We start from the raw sequence: 21652 nt of genomic DNA on the forward strand, positions 1-21652 counted from the left end.
ACAATAATAATAGCGGCGTTTATTTCATATTCTTTCTTTTAGCTAAAGAGGCTAAGCATTTTATTATTTGCAGAACCTAACATTATGTGCTGGCAGCGGCTTTGAACTCCCTTGAAAGTACTAATCTCTCTTAGATCCAGGGCAACGTCTTGTCCTTCAATTCCATCATCATTCCTTACTCAAGAAAATGTAACAAAAGTAAGATTTTATACTTAGCTGTTTTTTTTTTGTATAGAATTTTATTTTGTGGTCAGTGAAATCTGAATAATGTCTCTATTCACCAGCATCACCTGATCACACATATTTGGATTTATGTATTTCAACTCAGGCAATGTTGGTTGAACAGGTATAATATAAATGTTGGTTTAATGAGTGAGAATTGATAGGAAATTTTAAAAAAAGAACGTAACCAGTGAAATCATAATTTTTGTCCCAGACTATTAGGGATGGATGCATCATACATATTGGGACATTTAAATCCTTCGCCTGTGAATCGTAATTTTCGTCTCTAAACAAGCAGTCAGTATCAAGTTATTTTTTAACTTGTCAAAATTAATATTTTTTGTTTCCCATCATTTACTGACCTTTAAGAATATCTATCTTTAATACAAAAATGGGCACGATATGTATAATAAAAGAAGAAAGAGAAGTGTAATCAAATCACTTTTATAGCTTTTGTGCAGTTTTTGACGATAACCCTTACACATAAAAAAAAAATCTTGCTTCCTAATTCTGCTTGTCTACGTTTTCTTGGGTTACACTTGAAAAAAACGATTAACTTGCAATTCTCTCTAGACTTTTCAACAAACGATATAAACTAAATTTGTACAAAAACTTTGCTGCGACCAATTTGGACCTACCACTAGAGATGTGGGTCCGCTCTTGATCCAATAAAATCTTTAATATCCAATATTCTTCGTAGGATCACTTATTGTATCTCCAACAATACGTTGCATAATGACATAGCCATTTATTCTGTATCCGATCTGACAAAATTTATCATCAAAGCTTCTACAACTTCTTGTTTCTTTGATCCAAGGGCTCTTAAGTCAAATCTTGCCAAATATTCCATTCATATTCAGACGACTAAAGCGTCCGTGTCACGTGACGATTTCAACAAATCCTAACGTTTTTTTATCGTACAGTTGCGAATAAATAAATTGATGGACAAGTTCCTATTTTAAATAAAAATTATGCCACTTTTGCCGCGCCTTGCAGTTGCACGTCGCTTCGTCATATAATATAGCCGATTCTGGGTTAGGATGTGAAAGGTTTTAGAGGTTGGATACCGCAAACCGAACTAGTTATTTTAAAAGTAAGACTGTTATAAAAGTTGACCATCTTCAATATTATACCTCATTGTAAAGGAAAAAAAAAATATGCTTGACTCGATCAACGATATTTAAATTCTTATGCTATTTATATACATATTTGCGCGTTAGCTTTTGGAAGTAGGAAGGAGTTGGCTAATGCGTTGTGACGATGGCACTGCACTCCACGGTAACAGTTTATTCGATAAGTGAAGTTATAGCAAAAGCAAAAATGGCTGAGTGTTGAAGAGGGGATTAATGAAAGATTTTAGCGAGAGGCGGAACTCAGCCTTCATTTATATTCTCAAGGACCAATGTAGAAAAAGATATTTTTCATTAATTTAAACTACTGATATATTTTGAAATAATCCAAAATGATAATTTTGGATTATTACTACATATCTTATTGAAACCTATTAATGAAATGAGTGGTAACAATAAAGCAGCAATGCGTGAGGTGCGCTGTGGCATGCTGGAAATACTAATGTGTGAATGCTCGGAATTCCTGAGATGCGGCCAGGTGATCATATCGTTGCTGCGGCCAACCCAACACACCTAGCGCTACTGGCCATTTCACTAAGTTAATGAAAGTTACCTGTTCATCCTCTTGTTTTCTATCTTGTTCCAATTTCATAGTATTAAGTGCGCAGGTTATACTTTACTAAATTTAGTCCAAATTTTTTGTTAAATTCACAATTGGTTTCATTTTAAGTCAAGATCATTATAAATGGCATTGTACATAGTGTCTTACAGGTAAAAACAATTTGCTGATGAAGTGCTTATTTTTATCACCAGCTGATTTGTGTTGTAGTTTTTGAAAAAAATTCTTTTTTGGATATTTTTTTTTACAATTAGGTGACTATTTGTAGTTATAATAGCCTTTTACATAATAAGTTAATGATAATATTTAATTAGAAGTTGGTTCAAACAGTCATATAGTTTTGTGATTATCTACACGTCTGATATATCGCTCACTGTAACAGATATTTAATTTAATACAATGTTTTTTTTTGTTCTTTTAAATATCAAGACAATTTATAGTTTTAACAACTGCTAATTTTCCTTCCAATATATACCTAACATATTACCACATTTTCATCTAACATAAGCCTTCCATGCATTTAGAAACAAATAAGTTATGTACATAAATTCAGTGAAAACTAATGATTGAAATTCAATTTAATTTTTTCTCTGTTTTGGTATAGGTCCTTTTTTATAAAAAGGCCGAAGTTTTTATCAGCTCAATTAATGAAATACATAATTGAGCTTCAGCTTTCTCTGCTCTTCAACAAATATCCCACATGTTGTAAATGGCAATGCGAAGAGTCCATCTCGACCAATCGTAATTTTTCGTTTTATTTACCTTATTCCTGAAAAAACTTAAATATTTTTTTATGCTTAGTGTGCAAGTTTAATTTCATTGAGTTCTTGAAAATACATCAGTTCTCCTGCTTATAAGTATAACTTTAATTGATTTATAGAGATACCATATCTTGTAATTTATTTCTGGCTAGTTCAAACTTGAAATTTAGCCCTGTTAAAACTGTAGATGATAATATGATAATGATCATGATCTTCTAAACTCAGACCAGTATATTCCAGCTCAAGGACGCAAAGCACATATCTTACAATATGTAAATAAATAATACCTTCTAAGTTTACTTCTACTCTAGCATGATTTATTAAATGTTTTATTTTTAAATACATATGCGTGTGGAAAAAAAATACATAAATCCAGTACTTTATTGTATTTTTTTTGTTGCTATGTTCAGTGTTTTTTTTTTTTAAGTGTATGATGATTATTTCGAAAATCATGAAAGTGACATTTATGAGGCATCCATTAATTGCATTTCTCTTCCTCTGTCACTCTATCTCTCTCTCCCTAAACATATATATCATATGTGTGTGTGTGTGTGTGTGTGTGGAGAGAGAGAGAGAGAGAATGAATACAATCAATGAACGCCATATAAATGATATATTTATATCTAGGACACGGACCCGTAAATCAAGACTTAATTTTTTAACCAGAAGCTTAATGACACACCAAAATTAGGCGATTCTCCTTATGTAAGAGCGTATTCTCTTAGAGAAAACATCTAAACCCAGCCATTAATATTGTGCCCTCCTTGGAGGTTCAACGTTGAGTTGAACTTGAAAGACAGTATCTTGAGGTTAACTCTCTTACGGTCTCAAAGGTCTATTGTAGCGCAGGACATATGATGTTCTGTACCCGAAATCATCTTATTGGTTTTTACGCGTTAATGCTGTGACCCATTTATTTTTTTTCATCCTAAAACCTCTAAGATTTTCCGCACGTGGTTACGTGACGTGTTCCGGTTACTCTGATTGCTTTCTAAGAGAAAGATAACAAGAGGCAGGCTAGGCTATTTTTTTGCCTGTTATATTTGCTTAGAACGTCACAGATACGCTATTCTAGACATTATGTACACATAATGGTCATAATCGTCTGTTTAAACGGATTAGTTTCTTTTGGACACTCATCCTCATCTTTGGCAAAATACAGGTGCTACTTTACATCGTATTCTAGAGTCATTCATTCTGTCATATCCAATTAAAAGTCGATGAAAAGATTGGTCAGAAACGAGTATTCTATACTTTTCTCTAAGATGAATTTCACTTAGAGAAGAACGATATGTAATATACATTGAAGATGCATTCTCTTTTATCTCTGGCATCATTTCCTCACCCCCTCACTAGCTCTTGTAATGAATTAATGAGCTATTTATTGATTTCCATTTACCTAAAGTTTATCCTGATTAAGAGTTCAGTTATATTATTGCAATTTGTATGTCTGGTTTTATTATTTCAGGTGAAAAAACAATGCCCTACAAGAGGAGTAGTGTGAACTCTAATGGGTACTCTCCAGGTTTGTTTAGTATTCATGAATTTATTTTATTATTATTATTTTTGTTTGGCACTATGGTACAAAACAACAGTTGAATTATGACTTTCTCTACAGAAGGTGAGGGTATTCACGAGAGGGAGGAGAGTCCCACATATCTCGTGGAGCACTTGGCAACATTCACAGTCTCCAAGGAAACAGGAATAGTGTATCCAGCAGACGGCATGCGCAGGCTGCTGCAACTTGAAAAGACGAATGGAATATGGTCACAGAAAATGCAGCTGCGTTTAGATAAAAACTTAGTGCTTATCATCGATAATGAAACAGGAGTCCGTCTCATTATACTTCTTTTAAAATTAATTTTTCAATATCTGATTACTGAAGTAATTTTTTTCCACTTAGGATGTGATGGAGAAGTTTCCTGCAGCTTTGATCCAAGAGCCTACAGCATTTACAAGCCATGACCCCATTGAAATATACAATAACATCTTGGTCTTTATAGTTGGCGACGACCGTCCCAATTCTCATTCAGAAATGCATATCTTTCAGGTGATTGTTTTCAATTTTGATTCCATTACTTGAGGATTACTTTCTCTTACTGCTAGTAAAAGTTATTTTTGTAGCCGAGACAAATTTTCGAAATGATGTTTTCACCAGAAATAATTAAATTTTTATCAATTCGAAAAAAGAGATTAGTGAGTGGCTTAATAAAATCATTGCGATGTAAGTTCTGTTCGCTTCACGAATGCCAGTAGGTTAGTCAAAACGTCAGTAATTGGCGCATACCAACATATAAGTCGAATGTACTTTGGAGCTGGGACATCAGTAACTCTCACAGAGGTAACTGTTTCGGTTCCAGAATTCTGATACTGTGGTATCGGCTGTAATGATTTTCTTTGAACTTCTTGCAGTAAGTGTACATAGAAAGACATCCCATTTTTATTTGTAAGATTTTAATAGTATAGATAAATTTTTCTACAGGAATACAACCAAGAGCATCCAATTAATTTAAATAGTGTGTGGTTGTGAAGCCTCCATAATATTAAAAGATATTTTAAAAGCCTTGCTAAAACTTTATTTTTGTAGAAAATCTGTTAACAACTTTATAGCCCAAGTTTCTGTTTGGATTTTCTCGAAAATGGCTTCAAATATCTTCCCTAAAGTTGATATTACAACGGCTTTTTTTTTTGCTGGATGCAACCTAGAAGTTTGTTGCTGCTAGATTTCGGACAGTGTTCTCTCATTACAGACAGCACTGTCTGTTACTGAAAAAGTAAGCTGTAAGAAGCTTTTTGGAAAGAGGAAATCTAATAAAGGCCAGTTGGCTTAGAACGCGGGATCTCCGCGTGCGAATCCAGCACACTAACCACTGAGCTAATCCCTTTTTTAAACTGTTTACCTTTATTCAATACTTTTCCAGACAAATCGATTGTACGAAACTTCTAGGTTTCATCCAGTCTCTATCTGGAACATGAAATTTAAGGCTGGCCCAAACCATTTGGTTAAGAGGTCGTATTGAACCTTCATTAAAATTCAATGAAAATTTGTCAGTCATAATTTTAAATTTTGTGGTAGGACGAAGTTTTTCACCATCAGGTTTTTTATTGATTGATTTGGCTTGTGATGCAATTTTTAAATCATATGCTGAGAACGGATCAATTCGTGAAGGTAAATCATCCATACATCTATAAGATTCTACAAACGGGTAACTTGGATGGCTTGTTGCAGTGCCAAATGATTTCTGCTCAAGAGTTAGTTGAAGATTTGAAACATTTGAGATTGGGAAAGCCACTTGGTAGTCGGTCTGGAGGACACATTCCACCACCTCCGCCCACACCTCCACCGGACCCTCCTCTGAATGGTGTCTCTGTCAGAGAACAGGTTTCTGTCTTTAATGCTGTTTCACGTAAGTCACACTCATTATATTATTAAACACATTTATTCTGCAACTATAAATTCATACTTTTACAGCAACTCACTGACAGTAAAAGTATCCATTGCGTGTACAGATTTTAAGTAATATTCAACAAGTAATAAAGACCTGACTGTTTCTTTTGAAGTATTCTGAAAAATATCACTGGGGAACAGCAATTTCATTGGCTTAAATCTGTGACTTCTTTTCAACTAACTTTTGGCCTCTGAATCCAAAAATAACCTCAGTTTTCGTCTATCACGTCAACTTTTTAAGCTATAGGATACCCTCAAAAGTCATACGAATTGTGGATATAAAGGAAAATAAAGTAAAAGCTTACTAAATGTACTGTTTGCAAAAAATCATTTTATTCATGCAAAGGCTATTATTATTGCAAGTTAAATTTACTTAAATTAAATATTGCAAGTTAAATTGTGATCATACAAATGTTGTTTCTTTATCGAACGGTATTTACACATATTGAGGTAAAAATTTTCGCTTATAGCTTTTTCTTTAGTGTTTAATCTGTGGACATTCTCGCTTGATGCATCAACAGTAGTCAGCCATCATATCTACCTTGATCCCGTACCTCCATGATCTTCAAATCTTGGTGGAATCGCTCACCCTGCTCATCACTTACTGCACCGAGATTTTCCGGGAACTTAGCTAGATGGCTATGTAAAAAATGCAATGTTATCCCTTATGTTGCAGCCTAGCAGTTTGAAGCTCTCCAAGAGTTGCTGGACAATTTCGGCGTGATTCTGTGCTCGTTTATTTCCAAGAAAGTCTTTAACAATGTTTTTGAATGCCAACCAAACAATCTTTTGAATTTCTGACATTGTCCCGATGAAATGTTCATCTTTAAAAAGCTGCCGAATCTGTGGACCATCAAAAACACCGGCCTTTATCTTTTCAAATGGCAGGCTAGGAAATGCCGAAATGATATATTTAAAACAGTCCCCTTCAATTGGCAAAGCTTTAACGAATTGCTTCATGCAACCCAATTTTATATGCAGAGGTGGAAATATACTGTTCTTTTTGTCGACAAGTGACTGTTGAGAATGTTTGGATCACCAGGTTTCAGGTCAGATCTTGGCGGCCAATTCGACTGCACCCAATGCTTCTCACCTCGCTCTACAGTCACACATTCACAAAAAGCAGGGATACTTGGTATATCTGCGTTGCTGGCCAAGAAGCAAACCATTTTAAGGTCAACACTAATGATCCATTGATACATGTAATATTGCAACAAATCAATGACTCTCTTTATGTCTTCACATTCTTCACTCAAACGAACTGATTGGCCTATCAGGACTGAACCAAACAAATTTCCATTGTGGAGGAGAACAAACTTCAAACACCGCTTTGAGCTATCGATAATCAGTCGCCATTCATTCGCGTTATAGGCGGAAATTCCCAACTCTCCATTAAACCATGTACGTTACGGCAATACACAAATCCATCATCACGTCAAAAGTATTGTAGAAACGCACTTTCTCTAGTTCGAAGAAAGGATACTTCAGCTCCCTTTTCAAGCAAGTAAACTAGGATACTCTAATTACATTTGTTTTGCTTGTTATTTTCTGACGTTTTCACTATATAAAAGTAACAATCAATTGAATGAACACTGGGCTCTCGTCAAATCATAGGTACACCAAATGAAAGTTTATGACGTGTTCCCTTGGCCCACATCGGTAAACTCTCAACACACTGCTTACACACTTTGTGAGGGGATCACCAATTTTCACTTTAAAATAGGCAAAACAGGCTTGCCTGACAAATGTACTGATGTTAGGCCTTTGAATGGGAATGGTAAATATAAAACAAAACGAATTGGGGCTGTTTAAGCACTTTCCGCGTGAACTAGCAGAGGTAGATAAGGAAAAGGTTTGTGTCAATGTATTTGTTTGAAGCCAATAGGAGAGCAATAGTGCTTCTTATGTTACAAGCTAGATTCCGCGGAGAACGGTCACATTCTCATAAGGTGTAGTGAAAAAACTTGACGTGGTAGAAAAAAATAACTACAGTTTTGAAAACATCATGTCTAATTAACTATAAAACAGCTTAAAAATGAAACTCAACAGAAATTGTGTTACAGATTGTTCACCAGTGACATTTCAAGGACAATCTGGAGAGTAGTTCGTCATTCTAATTAATATTTATCATTAGTATAATAAAACTGAAGGAAGTAAATATTCAATAGTAATTTAGTTGGAAGAAAGTTTTACTTGACAACTATAAGCATTTGCAATAAAGGATGGAGTTTCGCACGAAATTTTAATATTCATTTAGTTAAAGAGCCAATTTAATTTAATGCGGTACCAGAAAACATTTGATAATCGAAGATGGTGCAAAAAACATAGCTCCCTCTCTTGTAAAATGTATTAAGTATATGATCGGAATGGAACCATAGTTTACATAGATTTTTTCTTTGTTGCAAATGATGCCCAGAATCATCTCCTGAAGTTTCGTCCACTCCTTCGTGTACACCCTGTATTACGGCATACGACTTGATTCATAGTGTGTAGTTACTGCAAAAAGACTAGCGCTCATATTTTTACTATATAATCAAACTCACACGGTTTTTAATTTCCTTCAACAATAAACTTATATTTTTTTATTGCGTTAATCCAGCCAGATATTTCTCTGCTGAAAACGTACTAGTTTCGAGATGTACATCTACCTTTTTAATAAACGTTATATCTTTAAACCCACCAATGGCTTTTAGCCTTGGTTGCTGTCTTTTAGAAGTACAATAGTTTTAATCATCATTATTTTCTTTACAAGTACTTCTTTATTTTGTATTTTATATTTTATTGTTGCCAGATTGTTTTCATTATTTAAATAAACATATATTATAAATAAGCAAGATATTATAAATCTTCAAAAAAGTTTACCAGACATTTTTTTGTTTTTGGCTGGATAATGGGAAAGCACAAACTCTAAAAATAATTACTCTTTCACTTGTCAGATAAATAATATGTTAAAATTTAATGTTAACTTGGGAATAGAATGTGAGAATCGTGTTAGTGGAGGTGGACCGGAAGTAATAGCCTCCGTCCATGATGACGAAGCCAGCTCTACGTCCAGTGAGAAGTATGGACGCGATGTGACCACACTTAATCATTGTTTCGATGACATTGAGAAGTTTATTGCTCGACTGCAACATTCAGCAGCTGCTTCCAGAGAACTTGAACGTAGGAAAAAGTAAGACATAGCAGATGGTATAGGATGTGTAGTAATTTATAAGTATTCTTAGATAAGAAATCATTAAACATTCATTAAAATAAATGTAATTTTATTGTTACCAGAAATCGGAAGTCAAAGAAAAAAGATATGGGAGACGGCCTTTTAACAATGAGAGCTAAACCTCCTCCTGAGTTGGAATTCATTGATATATTTCAGAAATTCAAGCTTTCCTTTATTCTTCTGGTGAGTTTTCCCACTAATTTTTATTATTTACAGTTGAATATTTAAATATTTATATGTATATATATTGTTAAATCCTTTACAGTTTTTCATAAATAGAATATTCAAATCTGTTTTAATGTTTGATTACTTAGGCAAAATTGAAACATCACATACATGACCCAAACGCTCCGGAATTAGTTCACTTTTTATTTACACCACTTGCACTTATTGTTGATGCTTCCCATGACACCAAATATGCCGCTAATCTTCCAGCAAAAGTTATTACTCCGCTACTTACCCAAGAGGCAATCAATCTACTCATCAACTGTGTGACATCCAAAGAGACAGAGCTGTGGCATTCACTTGGAGATCCGTGGCTTATTCCAAGGTGAACATAGTATTTTATCAGAAATATTGTATTCAACTATTCAAGAACACACTTGAATTCATACTGTAATAGTTATGGTGTTCACATTTTTTTTGGAAATTAAAGTGTCAAGTAATAATGAACAAAAATTCATTTAAGGGTACTCACATTGCCGCACAAAATTAATAATATTGCTGCCTATGATTACCTTTAGCATTTATATTAATTTGATTAACACTTGGTGTAGGGCTGTATTGCAGCCTTGGCCTCATATTTTTAAGTGGTATTAAACTGTGCTTGGCAGGGTTGAGGCATAGTCTGTTTGTTCAACGTTAGCTGGACGTATACTCAGCCAGATCTTGGTTTTGGAAAGAAGTATCGTCTGCTGTTCAATGAGCACCGAGCATCTAATAGTAAACGATATAGTACTTTATACAGTACTTTTAACTGTTTATTCATCATCACACTTAATATTAACTATCATACTTAAAAGTCATTGAGTTAATTAATAACTAAGCCTAGAGTTAGGGACTTCGGTCTATGTCTATTGGATTAATTATTAACAAATAATTCATTCGTTGGTCTGTATTAAGGACTAGTCATTAGGTTTTTAAACTTGTAAATAGTTCATATACAGATTTTACTCTAGATTCTGATTTAGGATTGGATTTTGCTTTTCTTCCAAATGCTTTTGAATGTCTATTTGCTGTGTGATTAGGAGTTAACTTCTTTCAATCTATTTTAGAGAACAGTGGAAAGGTAAGGTAGCTCCATACCGCCCAGTGTTCATGGATGGATGGTCTCCAGATTATTCAGTTACAGATGACATAGGTGATGAAAGAAGAGAACTTTCACTAAATCCGTCACTTGTTAACGCATCTCCGCAACCAGCTGCGAAACAGCGTTCAGATGAGCTCCGTGGTAATCATCATGAGGTAGATATAGATTTTTTTTCTTTGATATTATTTTTAAAACATGCCAACATGCTTAAAATCAATGCGGTCATTTTAAATTATACTTCAAATCAAATTTGAACCTGAGCTTGATTTTATACATCTTTCAATTTAACGGTAATTTTAAAATAAGGTTGCACATTTGTAAATATTAATGCTAACTGTTAAAACCTCCAGGGAAGAGATTTGCTCAGTGGTTTGAGTCCTTCCTTTCCTTAGTCTTTCTTTACATAGGAGCCTTTCATCATGATGGAGTGTATCTATAGAGAGAACACTGCCCTGGATATAGAAGTTATTCATGCAAGTGGAGTGCTTGATGGAATGGACGGACCTTTATTGGACAAACCTATTGGTTTCGAGAAGTGGCAACACTTCCAATATTTCGTCAATAAAACTAGTTTTTGATGAATTAAATAATTGGGAAGAATACACCGAAGGGAGTAAGGAAGATACTAATGTTGTTTCAACTTGTGTATCTACAGGGAGAGGAAGTGAATATCGGAAGATATCGTGTGGAAGCTGGTTGTTCCAATAACCAGGAGAAACAGTTGGCAATATTGAAGGTTTTAGAGTGGTTAAAGGTCAATGTTCTTGAAGGAGAAATCATTCGAATATTTACTCAAAGCCATATCACCTTGGACTCGATGCAGGACGTTACGAACCATTTTCCGCTGATTGAGGTGATGAGGCAAAGATAGTCCTTAAAGCAGTGGTATGTGATTTCGTTCTCCTGTGTGAGGACACACATCGGTATAGTCGGCATTAAAAGAGAAGATGAAATGGCTATGTCGGCTTCCAAAGTTGTGCAAAGTACCCGAAAACAGGTCTTATATGTAGGCTCATTGACGAAGTTTCGAGACTTGGGAGCAACTATGGAGTGTTTTCCTTTTACTGGAAGTTGACCAGGGAATTTTTTCCTTCAATTTGGTCTTATATTGGAATGCTAAACAGCAGAATCACTTACCGACTAACGCAGTTGTTTTCGGGATGTGGAAAAATCGTTGCGTACCTAAAGATGTACATACAAGAAAATTAAAAAATGAAAATAAAACATAATAAAATCAATAAATAAACAAAAATATAAAAAATAACATAAAATAGAAGTTTAAATTATTATACCAAATATTTAAATATTGATAATTGTAATATTATGTAACGTAATAATCATTATTATATACTTTAATAAGAATTGTAATTCTGTTAAGTATTTGAAGATGCTGAATATATATGTTGTACTCAGTCTAATTATAAGCTACAATGTCAAATGCAGTATTTGTTTAGATAAGAGCCATCACTTGAAATTGTTTGTAACAGTGTATATATGTATAATGCGTATATCATATATCTGTAATATGTTAATGTAATGTAATATATTGAATATCTGTAGTATGTTTAAAACATATTTGGTGAGATCATTTTCGCAATGCATGTATAATGGTATCAAATTTATTCAAAACTCAACAGTTTACAAACACTTGCTTTCATCCAAATAACCACGATATGTGGCAAATCTCATTTTTTGTTGTAAAAAATCTAAAAGCTGTGGTGTACGTTTTTTTATTTTATTTGTACCAATAAATTCTTATTAAATAGGGCGAAGAGCATTATGGCCGTGAGAGAGGAGAGTCACATTATAGCAGTGATTACTTAGAGTACGAGATACAAGTGCCTTCACCGACGGAACCTAGGGGCTACACTTATGATCGAGCATACAGGCCAGACAGATATTCAAGGGATGAGAGGTATTTGCAAGCCTAAATTCTGTTGTAATTTTGAGAATTGCAATTAGAAGATGGATGAGTAATCACTCCAGATTTTTTGAATTGTTTAAAAAAAAATTCTCTAATGTAATTAGGATTGAATCGGCGAGTCCTGGTGAGTCTGAAGCCGGTCCTCCTGCGCCAGCCCGTTCTGATATCTCTGTGGATTCAATAGAAAGGAGTGGTCTTGCTGTGGGAGGCAATGGTACTGCGGCATTTGGTGGAGAAAAATGGGAAAGAGGACAGACAAGGTGGTTGGAAGAATTAAGAGCAACAGGAGCTAAGATTGTTCAAGTCACTTATCCCAGAACAGCTAACAATGACAAAGAGTTATCTGTCATTAGAGGGGAATATTTGCAGGTAAATTTACTTTATTTGTTTAATTTTTTAAAAGTTAAGCAAGAAGAAATTGTCTTTTCTGTTAAGCGGGCTTAATATCCAGTTACCTACTTAGATGTGATGCACGGTGGCGAAACACGTGCTGAACAATTAAAATTTTTCTAACAAATGAAAAGTTGCAGGACTGTATTCATAACTACTACACAAATCATTATTGTTATTATTTTTTTATTTTATTCCAAATACACGTATATTTCAAATTTAATGATTGCATCTTATAGATACAGTATTTGAAGTATAAGTTCATTAAGGCAAGCTTTTGGTCGTACAACAGTAATTTACTAATCATTTTACTTTTTCCTATTTTGTAATCGAAAGTGAAGTTCAATAGACCCTTAAAAATGAGGTTTCTTTTAAACTTTCCGTTAACTTTAACATAGTAAGCATAACTTGCATAATACCAAATCCCTTTGACATTTTAAACTAGTGTGTAATAAAGCCATTTTAGCATTTTAAAATCTTTTCATGAAAGGGAAATTTTTTGCATTAAAATGTAATGTTACGGATATTATGGGACGGAAGCATCACACGACCATTTAATGTAGTTTTAGTGTAGGTTTCTGCACGTACTTTGAAGATAACTAAAGCTCAGTCAAAATCACAAGTTGGAAGAAAATCTTTCATACCTAAGAAAATTCCAGTAAATGTATTTTACTTGTGGTACAGGTTCTTGATGATTCTCGCAAATGGTGGAAGGCAAGAAACAGTAGAGGCGAAGTAGCCCACGTTCCCCATACTATAGTCACACCGTACCAACCTGACTCCACAGATGTTTTTAATAGTCAGGTGTATTCAAGAGGCTACTATTCAGCTCAAGTACGTATGAATTTGAAAATTTTTACGAGAAATTAAAATATTCATAATAGAGATAAATAATTTATTGTTACAAATGAATAGGATGAACGAGAAAGAAGTGCAGCATCGGGACGAGGAAATGTGGGACCTGGAGGACTAATACCTGTACCTCCTCCCGCCCCTTCTAGTTTAGTCCAACCAGCGCCAGCTCCAGCTGATTGGGTTCGCAAAGAACGGCTTGGTAAGATGGGAGAATTTAGATACTTCTGATATTCCATTCATCACGCTTCATCGTCCGTCCATTTTGTTGTGCCAGTACAACTGCTGATGTTTCATTTATGTACTTTGTTTTTGTGTACTCTTTTTTTTTTTATGATTAACTTATACTGATTGTAGGTAAAAATAATTGGGGATTCCTTTCAACGTTCGGGATTAAAGATCAACATGAGAGGTTTGTTTTGTCTGTTGCCCAAAATGTTAGTAAAAAGATAATGGAAAATAATCAAGAACAATTCGGAGCTTTGCATTTCTTAGGACTATTTCTTCTGTACAAATAATAATTAGCTTGTAACTTCTAACGATGCATCTCGGAACAATTTTCTGAGAACTTTTTTCATTTTTGCCATAAGAACAAATTTGATTGCTTACATGAAAGACTATTCTTTAATTTTAAATTTTATAAATTTTTATATTAACCTAATCAGTATTGTTAATCTTTAAAAAACAAAACACACACACAAAAAAGAAAAAGTTACTGATTTTTTTAATCTGAGATATGTAAATTAACACATCAGTTAATAGATCAGTATAAAGAAAAATTAATATCCATCTATTTTTTTATATTGTATATTTTTATATATAAAAAGAGGTGTTTAATAAAAGCTGTAAAAGTGCTCTTTTTAAATGTTTTATTGTCTTATGTGAGGTATGTGTCAATTTTCTTCTATTTTTAGTAAATAGCACTTTGGAATGTATCTTCTCATAATGATTTTAAAGATTTTAAGCGTGAAGGATAATTTTGTATTTTAAGTTAAAATTACTGTGAGCATTTCATTAGTTTTACATTCGTAGAATTACTATCGAATTTAAAATTAAATTTACACCGGTTATACATGTTTCGAGGCCCCCTGAAAAAAAGTGATTATAGCTCACGAACTGAGTAATAATAATCGAAGAAACGTCGAAATCCTAATCTTTGATGATTTGAAAACCGTCCCGATACAAAGTTTTGGCTCAAATCGTATCGCGCTTGCGAACCTTCACTTTAATATGTTTTTCTTCACCTTTTTCGCCATTATCTTACAAAGCCCTATCACTTTTACTTTTACACAATTGCAGAAAATTGGGGAATCTCAATTTAGCGTTTCACTAAAGAATTACGTCAGTAAATGAAGATATCTGTTAACTTTAGTAAGCAAGCTATGTGATTTAAAGAAATCACAAATCGAACGAAAATAAGTTAACAAGAAATTACAACTCTAAAGAATGTTCCTGAAGTTTTTTACTTTTTAAAATGGATACAAAGATTGTTAATTTAACTTAAAATGCAGCGCTTAATGATCTTGACACTGAACCGATTGCTGGATTCTGTACATAAAATTATTCGCCATCTCGCTCGCCACTTTGCCACATTAACAAATTCGGACATCCAGTTCCTAATGATAAAGTAACTTTTGTTTGAAACTTTTTTATGGCGAAATTTGTTTGGGATTTCTGTGGAAATTATAGTATTTTATATTATATTTATATATATTTCAAGTATACATTTTCGTTAGAAGACCCTACTAAATCTAGTTAAAAATTGGCCATTAAAATTATTGTAACCTCTGAAGTAAGAAAATTCACCTAATCTTTGAACAGAAATCGGTAAAGTTTAAAAATAAACCGAAGATCAATTTCCAAAGTAGTGCTTGAAGTTATGTACATGAACATAAAAAAAAAGTTACATTCCTTGAAAATAGACACATGTCTTTTTGGAGGGTTTGGTGATATTTGTTGATTTTTGTTTTTGTTTTTTATTAAATGAGGGTTATTTGTTTCAATGAAATATAATTGGCGTAGTGTCAAAATATTTTATTATATATTTGAATATATTTTTCAAATACTATAATAGCATTCCCGTTTATTTGTAAACTGTTGCCTGAAAAATTTTTGTCTGTTATGAAAAAAAGAAACAGTATATAATGTGTTTTTTGTTTTGTCTTTTTATGTAAATTTTTGTTTGTTTTGTTGAGAGTTACTTTTGGATGGATGGTGGTTATTTTTTTTATGCTTAAAATCACATATGTGTAATTAAAGAAAAGTTGAATGAGTCCACCATGTTAGTCTTGAATAATATTATTAACTGTTCTATTACGATTATTATTATTTTTTGTTATTCATATTTATTGTATTTTATATTTTAACAAATACCTGAAACAATGAATGTTGAAGTCTTACAGGTGGCATAATAGATTCCTTTTTTCTTCCAATTCAGTTCCCCTCTAAAATTACTTTTTTGTTCTCTCTTTAATTTTTTTTGGTTTCTCTTTCCGTGTTGTGAAATATTGCTCGCTGAAAAAATTTGTTTTTTTTGCGTACCGTTTTGGAGCAAGCTCCTTTCTTAATAGTTGTTAAGTTAGTACCTACCAATTAATGTCTTTTTCCTTGCCCTTTTATTTTTCTTTCTCTCCTTTTTCACAGCCTTCGCAGTTCATCACAATCCTTTCTTAATAATCTTGGCTTATCCTATTTTTTTCCCTTTATCAAGAGTTCTCAACAAGGCTGCCACTATACGTGGTATGAAGAGGTTTTCAACTATGGCGGTATAAAACATTTTTTCCCCTTATGATTATGTTGCCTTACAAAAAACTGTTTAGCTTAGCGGTGGTTCTCTTTGGATACTACCTAAATTGAACTGTTCAGTTGTTAGTTTTTGCATATGATTTGGGTCTAGAACATCGATGAATAGATGAGTTTCTACCATAGGAATTCTTGTGAACCCAATGTAAGAACCCTGTCATTGCCCTCTTTACCCATAATACTCAGAATAGTTTATTTATGCAAAACCCCATGGTATTTAGATTATCGGAAATTTCAATTTGAATTTACTTCGTCGGCCGCGTATCTAGTATTGCTACTGTGAAATAGCCCGGATTACTAGTCAATTTTGTGATTTTTTCATGGATTGAACCGTGTGTTTCTCCCTTTAGAATTTCGTAAAACTGAAGTAATTGATGCAGTTTTAGATAAGGCGTCTCTTGTTGGCACTCTATATTTTTTGTTCTAGCTATACTGTCAACTGTTAATTATTAATTGAAGGGGCTAAGTGGTAAGAGTTCGTTTGTTAGGTAGGAGTGTAAGGTTAACTGCAAACAGAAGCAGTGTAGACCACCTGCTGAAGGTCGCATCCATTTAAGACTCCCTCATTTCTTTCTAATAAAATCAAAAGTTAATATTGTAGAATAATTTATGCATTTATTAAAAATGAATAATAATAAAAAAAATTAATTCCAATATCATTCCACTGTAGCTTGCTGTGCTAATACTTCCAAAAGTTATGTCCAAAATTATAAATTTTACATTGAATGGATAAATTTATTTTCAATCTTCTCTCTTCTTTTCTCAAATCTACTTCAGATAATGAAGTAAAAATATATTAGCCTGTCTCTAACTTACTATATTTCTTTATTTTATTTTGAACAAATACAATAGAAACTTACTGGGCAATAATTCATCGCATCTAATTAAATAGTAACTTTCTTTGTTTTTATAAGGTGTAAATAATATATAAAGAATCTGCTCAAAATGTATATAAAATATATAATTTTGTTGAAACCCAAATAAAATTACATATTTCTCATATTTATGTATCAAGTGAAATATATATTTATTTTTATATAAAGAATATATATATATAATAGTTTTTTATATAGTTAATATTATTCAGAATTAAAAAAAAATGTAATAATAATGTCTTAACATTCAGTGTTAAAACAGTGTAACTGAATTAGCTAAACATGTGACATAACCAAATATTCAAATAAAAGAAGAAATTACCTTTATAAAATGAACGGTCTATTTTTAAGTCTACGTATCCTTTGACCATACAAATTTGCAGATTTTCTATGTGTAGTTTTCGAGGTGTTTATAGGTTTTGAATTCCCTGGACCGCGTAAAAGTTATTTTTGGAAATTGGCTTGTACTCGTATGTAAGAGAATATGTCTATAAGTGTGGTGAGCATAACTCAAACACGCAAATACGAGAAATCTCAAACTTGATATCCCGTTTAGGCACCAGCACCGCATGTGATTCTTAGGTCTAAAACCGATGTGCCACTACATGGATTTTTCAGTATTCTGCAATTTTTTTTCTAGTGGCTACAAAACGATATTGATTAAAGATGTCACACTAAATGTCAGTAAGGTATCTCTTTTATCTGAAGCTTTTGCCTAGAAAAATTGACTTTTTAAAGGGTTTTGCTATTAGCGCGTTTTTAGAACAATATTTATTGTTCCGTCTTCTACATAATTTTCAAGAAACATCTTAAGCATTGATGGGATTCCAAGCTTTAGGCTAATTCATTTTTTCATAATTCTATTAATCTTATCATCATAAAACTGACTTCTGAAAAGTAAGTGAATTAACAAAGTTTCATTTATACTTCAGTGCATATTACTTTCTAGGAACTTGAGGTTATCCTTATTTGAAATTATAAATTGCATGAATTTCTTAATTATTTCTTAAAGTAGTAATGGACGAAATTGTTACAAATTTTGTTCAAATAATTTCTTTTCTTACAGATTCGTCTGACCAAAATAGAATGGTAGCCGAATTAAAACATGCACTAAGCTTATTTCAAAATAGAAATACATTGGAAATCAAAAGAACTCCGGCTGTGTACATTGACAGTGAAGCAAGTCCTTCTGAAGTTCAACTGTGGCTGCATGAAAAAGCTTTTGATTCTAGGTAAATTATGCAGAAACTGTTCATAATTATAGGCAGAGTAAACTTAAAAAGTTTCATCAAAAATAAAATTTGCGGGCTCCATTGATGCTGTTTAATAAGTTAACTGTGACAGCTATTAGTCGTTCAGAACTAATTGTTATCAGTCGTTCTTTAGTCTTCAGAACTGTAAATCAATCTTAGCTTAGTGAATTAGTGTTGGGGAATTGGAGACGGTGGGTGTAGAACTATCGATAATCTTTCAGATTCTATGGAGAAATGGAAAAGATTTCTCTTATTCTCCTATTCTGTGATACCACCATTCTGAGAAAATTTATAATCTTGAGTATTTTAAGTGCTGAACGACGAAATATTCTCTTAGAATATTTCTAGATCAGAGGCAAACTTTTCCAAGAACGCTAGACATCACTACAAACACACTATATTTGTATCTTATTTTTTTAATTGTGAACGAAAGTTGAAACTTAAGGGATAATTTATGAGTGAACAATTTGCTATTTGTGTAACATCACTTTTCTGGTCTGAAATAATCAGACATTAGTAGAAAAAGTCGCTAGAAGCTAGCTGATAGTGCTTTTTAAAATGATTCTCTTCATACCCTAACTTCGGTACGTGCTACCTTATCGAACCACTAATTTCACAAATGCAAATCTGCAATAACTTTGTGGACGAAATGTGTGCAGAAATATTTAGTTTCTAATCAATTCATTTATGTCTTTAGAAAGTACATTTTGTAGAAAGCATTGGTTCTGGGTTACAAAAATCCTGAACTAAAAAAAAGAATTACTAAGTCAAACACAACCAACTAAAAAGTGGCAAAGAACTAAAAACTCTTAAAGAGAAAAGCAAAGAAAAAAATAGTTTGTAACAATAACAGATAACTAGAAAGTTAGTACCAATAATAATATTAATAACAAACAGAAAGTATGTCCATTATTTACTTAATAAAGTTGCTGCTACAATTCAAATTGAATAATTTTCTGGGGTCAATTTTTTTGTTTTATGATTAGCGCATCAACATCTGAGGTTATTGGCACCCGGAGCTTTTTTCAGGGTACTGGCGGCCTCTGACAGTGTTCTCTTATTACAAACAACACTGTCCATCTCCGGACCGTGAGCTGTAAGAAGTTATTAGAAAGAGAAAATCTAAGGCCTAGCAGCTGGCTTCGTACCCGGGATCTCCGCGTGGGAATCCAATACGCTAACCGCATAGCTAATCCTGTAAGGGTTACCCCTACCCTAGGAAATGGAAGGGTTACCCCCACCTTACTATGTACTTAGCTATATACGTAATAACTAAAGCAGTTCTTATCAAGTCTAGTTATTGTGTAGTACCTAGTATCACATGGCGCAGTCGGTAGGACCCGAACCTACGCTCCCAAAGGGAATCTGATTGCAAATCTGTATCACAAATCCCTTCCCTCGCTCTGCGGTCATTAATAAGTAAATCCTGATATGACGAAAAGTCGTTGCATATTTACTGAAGGAGATAGATGTCTTTTAACTTAATTTTTTGTATAATGATTGCATAAAATGCAAAAATCTGAAAAGGAAAGTTGATACCTGCCGACTGTGGATGTTTTGTATAGTATTACCTTCATAAATCTGAAGAAATTCTACTATGAGTCTCATCTACTGTAAAAATTATATCAATAATATAACCTTTAACAATTTTTTCTTTTATTTCCAGAATACAACAAACAATGGGTGGACTTAGTGGTAAAGAACTTTTTAAATTAAATCTTGAACAATTGGAATCATTGTGTGGTGAAAAAGATGGGAAGAGGTTATACAATCTACTTTTGCTGCAGAAAAACAAATCAGGAGTAAGTAAGAATGCACATATCCACTCAAATTTGTTGAAGTTCTTATATGTTAAATCTTGATTTTTATAAGTTTGTTTGCTTTATTTCTAGTACAAAACCTCAAGATTTACAGAGCTCAAAGAGAAACTGGCTAAAGCTCGAATCAGAACAGAAGCTGCTTCTAATTTAACATAAATTCTCGCAAAGAATACTTATTACTTATATTACTTAATTGACATAAATTATTTTTCATTTTTACTTGTTTACTGTGTAATGCGTATAAATTAAACCACATTAAAGTATAAATCAGTATAAAGATCCGTATGTTTACCTCAAATAATTTTAAATTCACGTATTTTTTTGGTCATTGGTTGGGTTCTAAATTCGCCAAATACTTTACTTTCTGCGTAATCTAAAATTTCTAATGTACCTTTACATATCAGTTCTGTAAATTTAGTCTGGTATTTTCTTTTTAGTTCTGCTATGGGTTAAGAGAAAAAAAATAAGCAAATTTTTAAAAATTTAATTCATCCACTGTAGAATTCTATTCATTACACAGTGTTTACTGACTTTTTTTTAATCATTTTCTTAGGAACAAAAATAATATCTTAGACACAAATGGATGAAACTCTAGGTTTCAATTCAATAATTGGACATTTGTCTCAATGCAGTCCAATTACAAAATTAAAATATCGAGAAGCAGTACAGAGTTTGCTGATACCGTAGGCATATTATAAAAAGAGTACATACATTTTACATCAGGAATTAAATGTTATGAATGAAACGCGGGTTCGCCACAACATGCCATATACGAAACAGCAATTAAAGAAATTCAAAAAGTTTTTTTTTATTGATTAACTTGCTTACAAAAGTTAAACAAATGGTGAATACTAAGGGAGATCAAGTGAGTGAAACAAATTCTGAGAAGAAGGCTGATTGGCAGAAAAAATCCTCAGGACAATGCACTTGCAGATAAAGGTGCACTGAATTTGGAAAAACAGGGATTCAGGACACTTTTTTGGAACATTCACTCTGCTTAGTTGATTTTGCATTCTCTGTTCCTAAATCTAAATAAACTTTTATGGATGGAAAACGTTTTGAGTCAAATGAAGAGATGACAGCATACGTGGAT

General features: G+C 32.9%; 1 protein-coding gene across 2 annotated transcripts; it reads left to right on the forward strand.

Moving 5' to 3' along the window:
* The first annotated feature begins 1765 nt into the window (after positions 1 to 1765).
* Positions 1766 to 20836, forward strand: LOC141461763 (epidermal growth factor receptor kinase substrate 8-like protein 2). 2 transcript variants are annotated; one of them, XM_074143070.1, is made up of 16 exons: positions 1766 to 2063; positions 4141 to 4197; positions 4291 to 4502; positions 4576 to 4722; positions 5902 to 6079; positions 9097 to 9292; positions 9397 to 9517; positions 9649 to 9884; positions 10609 to 10798; positions 12410 to 12558; positions 12672 to 12936; positions 13642 to 13791; positions 13873 to 14011; positions 18553 to 18718; positions 20406 to 20541; positions 20632 to 20836. In XM_074143070.1, exons 2-16 carry the CDS (start codon positions 4152 to 4154, stop codon positions 20713 to 20715), a joined length of 2415 nt encoding a protein of 804 aa, XP_073999171.1. In that variant the 5' UTR covers positions 1766 to 2063; positions 4141 to 4151; the 3' UTR covers positions 20716 to 20836. The 2 variants fall into 2 exon arrangements, with proteins under 2 accessions (XP_073999171.1, XP_073999172.1); XM_074143071.1 differs by having other exon boundaries at positions 2039 to 2165.
* Positions 20837 to 21652: the final 816 nt, after the last annotated feature.

This window comes from Rhodnius prolixus, unplaced genomic scaffold, assembly GCF_049639745.1.
Source record: "Rhodnius prolixus isolate KJV_2025 unplaced genomic scaffold, Rpr scaffold_12, whole genome shotgun sequence".
Taxonomy (NCBI): domain Eukaryota; kingdom Metazoa; phylum Arthropoda; class Insecta; order Hemiptera; family Reduviidae; genus Rhodnius; species Rhodnius prolixus.

Excerpts from the sequence above, each read along its gene's own strand:
- LOC141461763 (XM_074143070.1), top strand. The coding sequence starts at position 4,152 with ATGCCCTACAAGAGGAGTAGTGTGAACTCTAATGGGTACTCTCCAG. Across the intron at positions 9,885-10,608 it reads GATCCGTGGCTTATTCCAAG|AGAACAGTGGAAAGGTAAGG; the intron begins GTGAACATAGTA and ends AATCTATTTTAG. Across the intron at positions 20,542-20,631 it reads TGCAGAAAAACAAATCAGGA|TACAAAACCTCAAGATTTAC; the intron begins GTAAGTAAGAAT and ends CTTTATTTCTAG.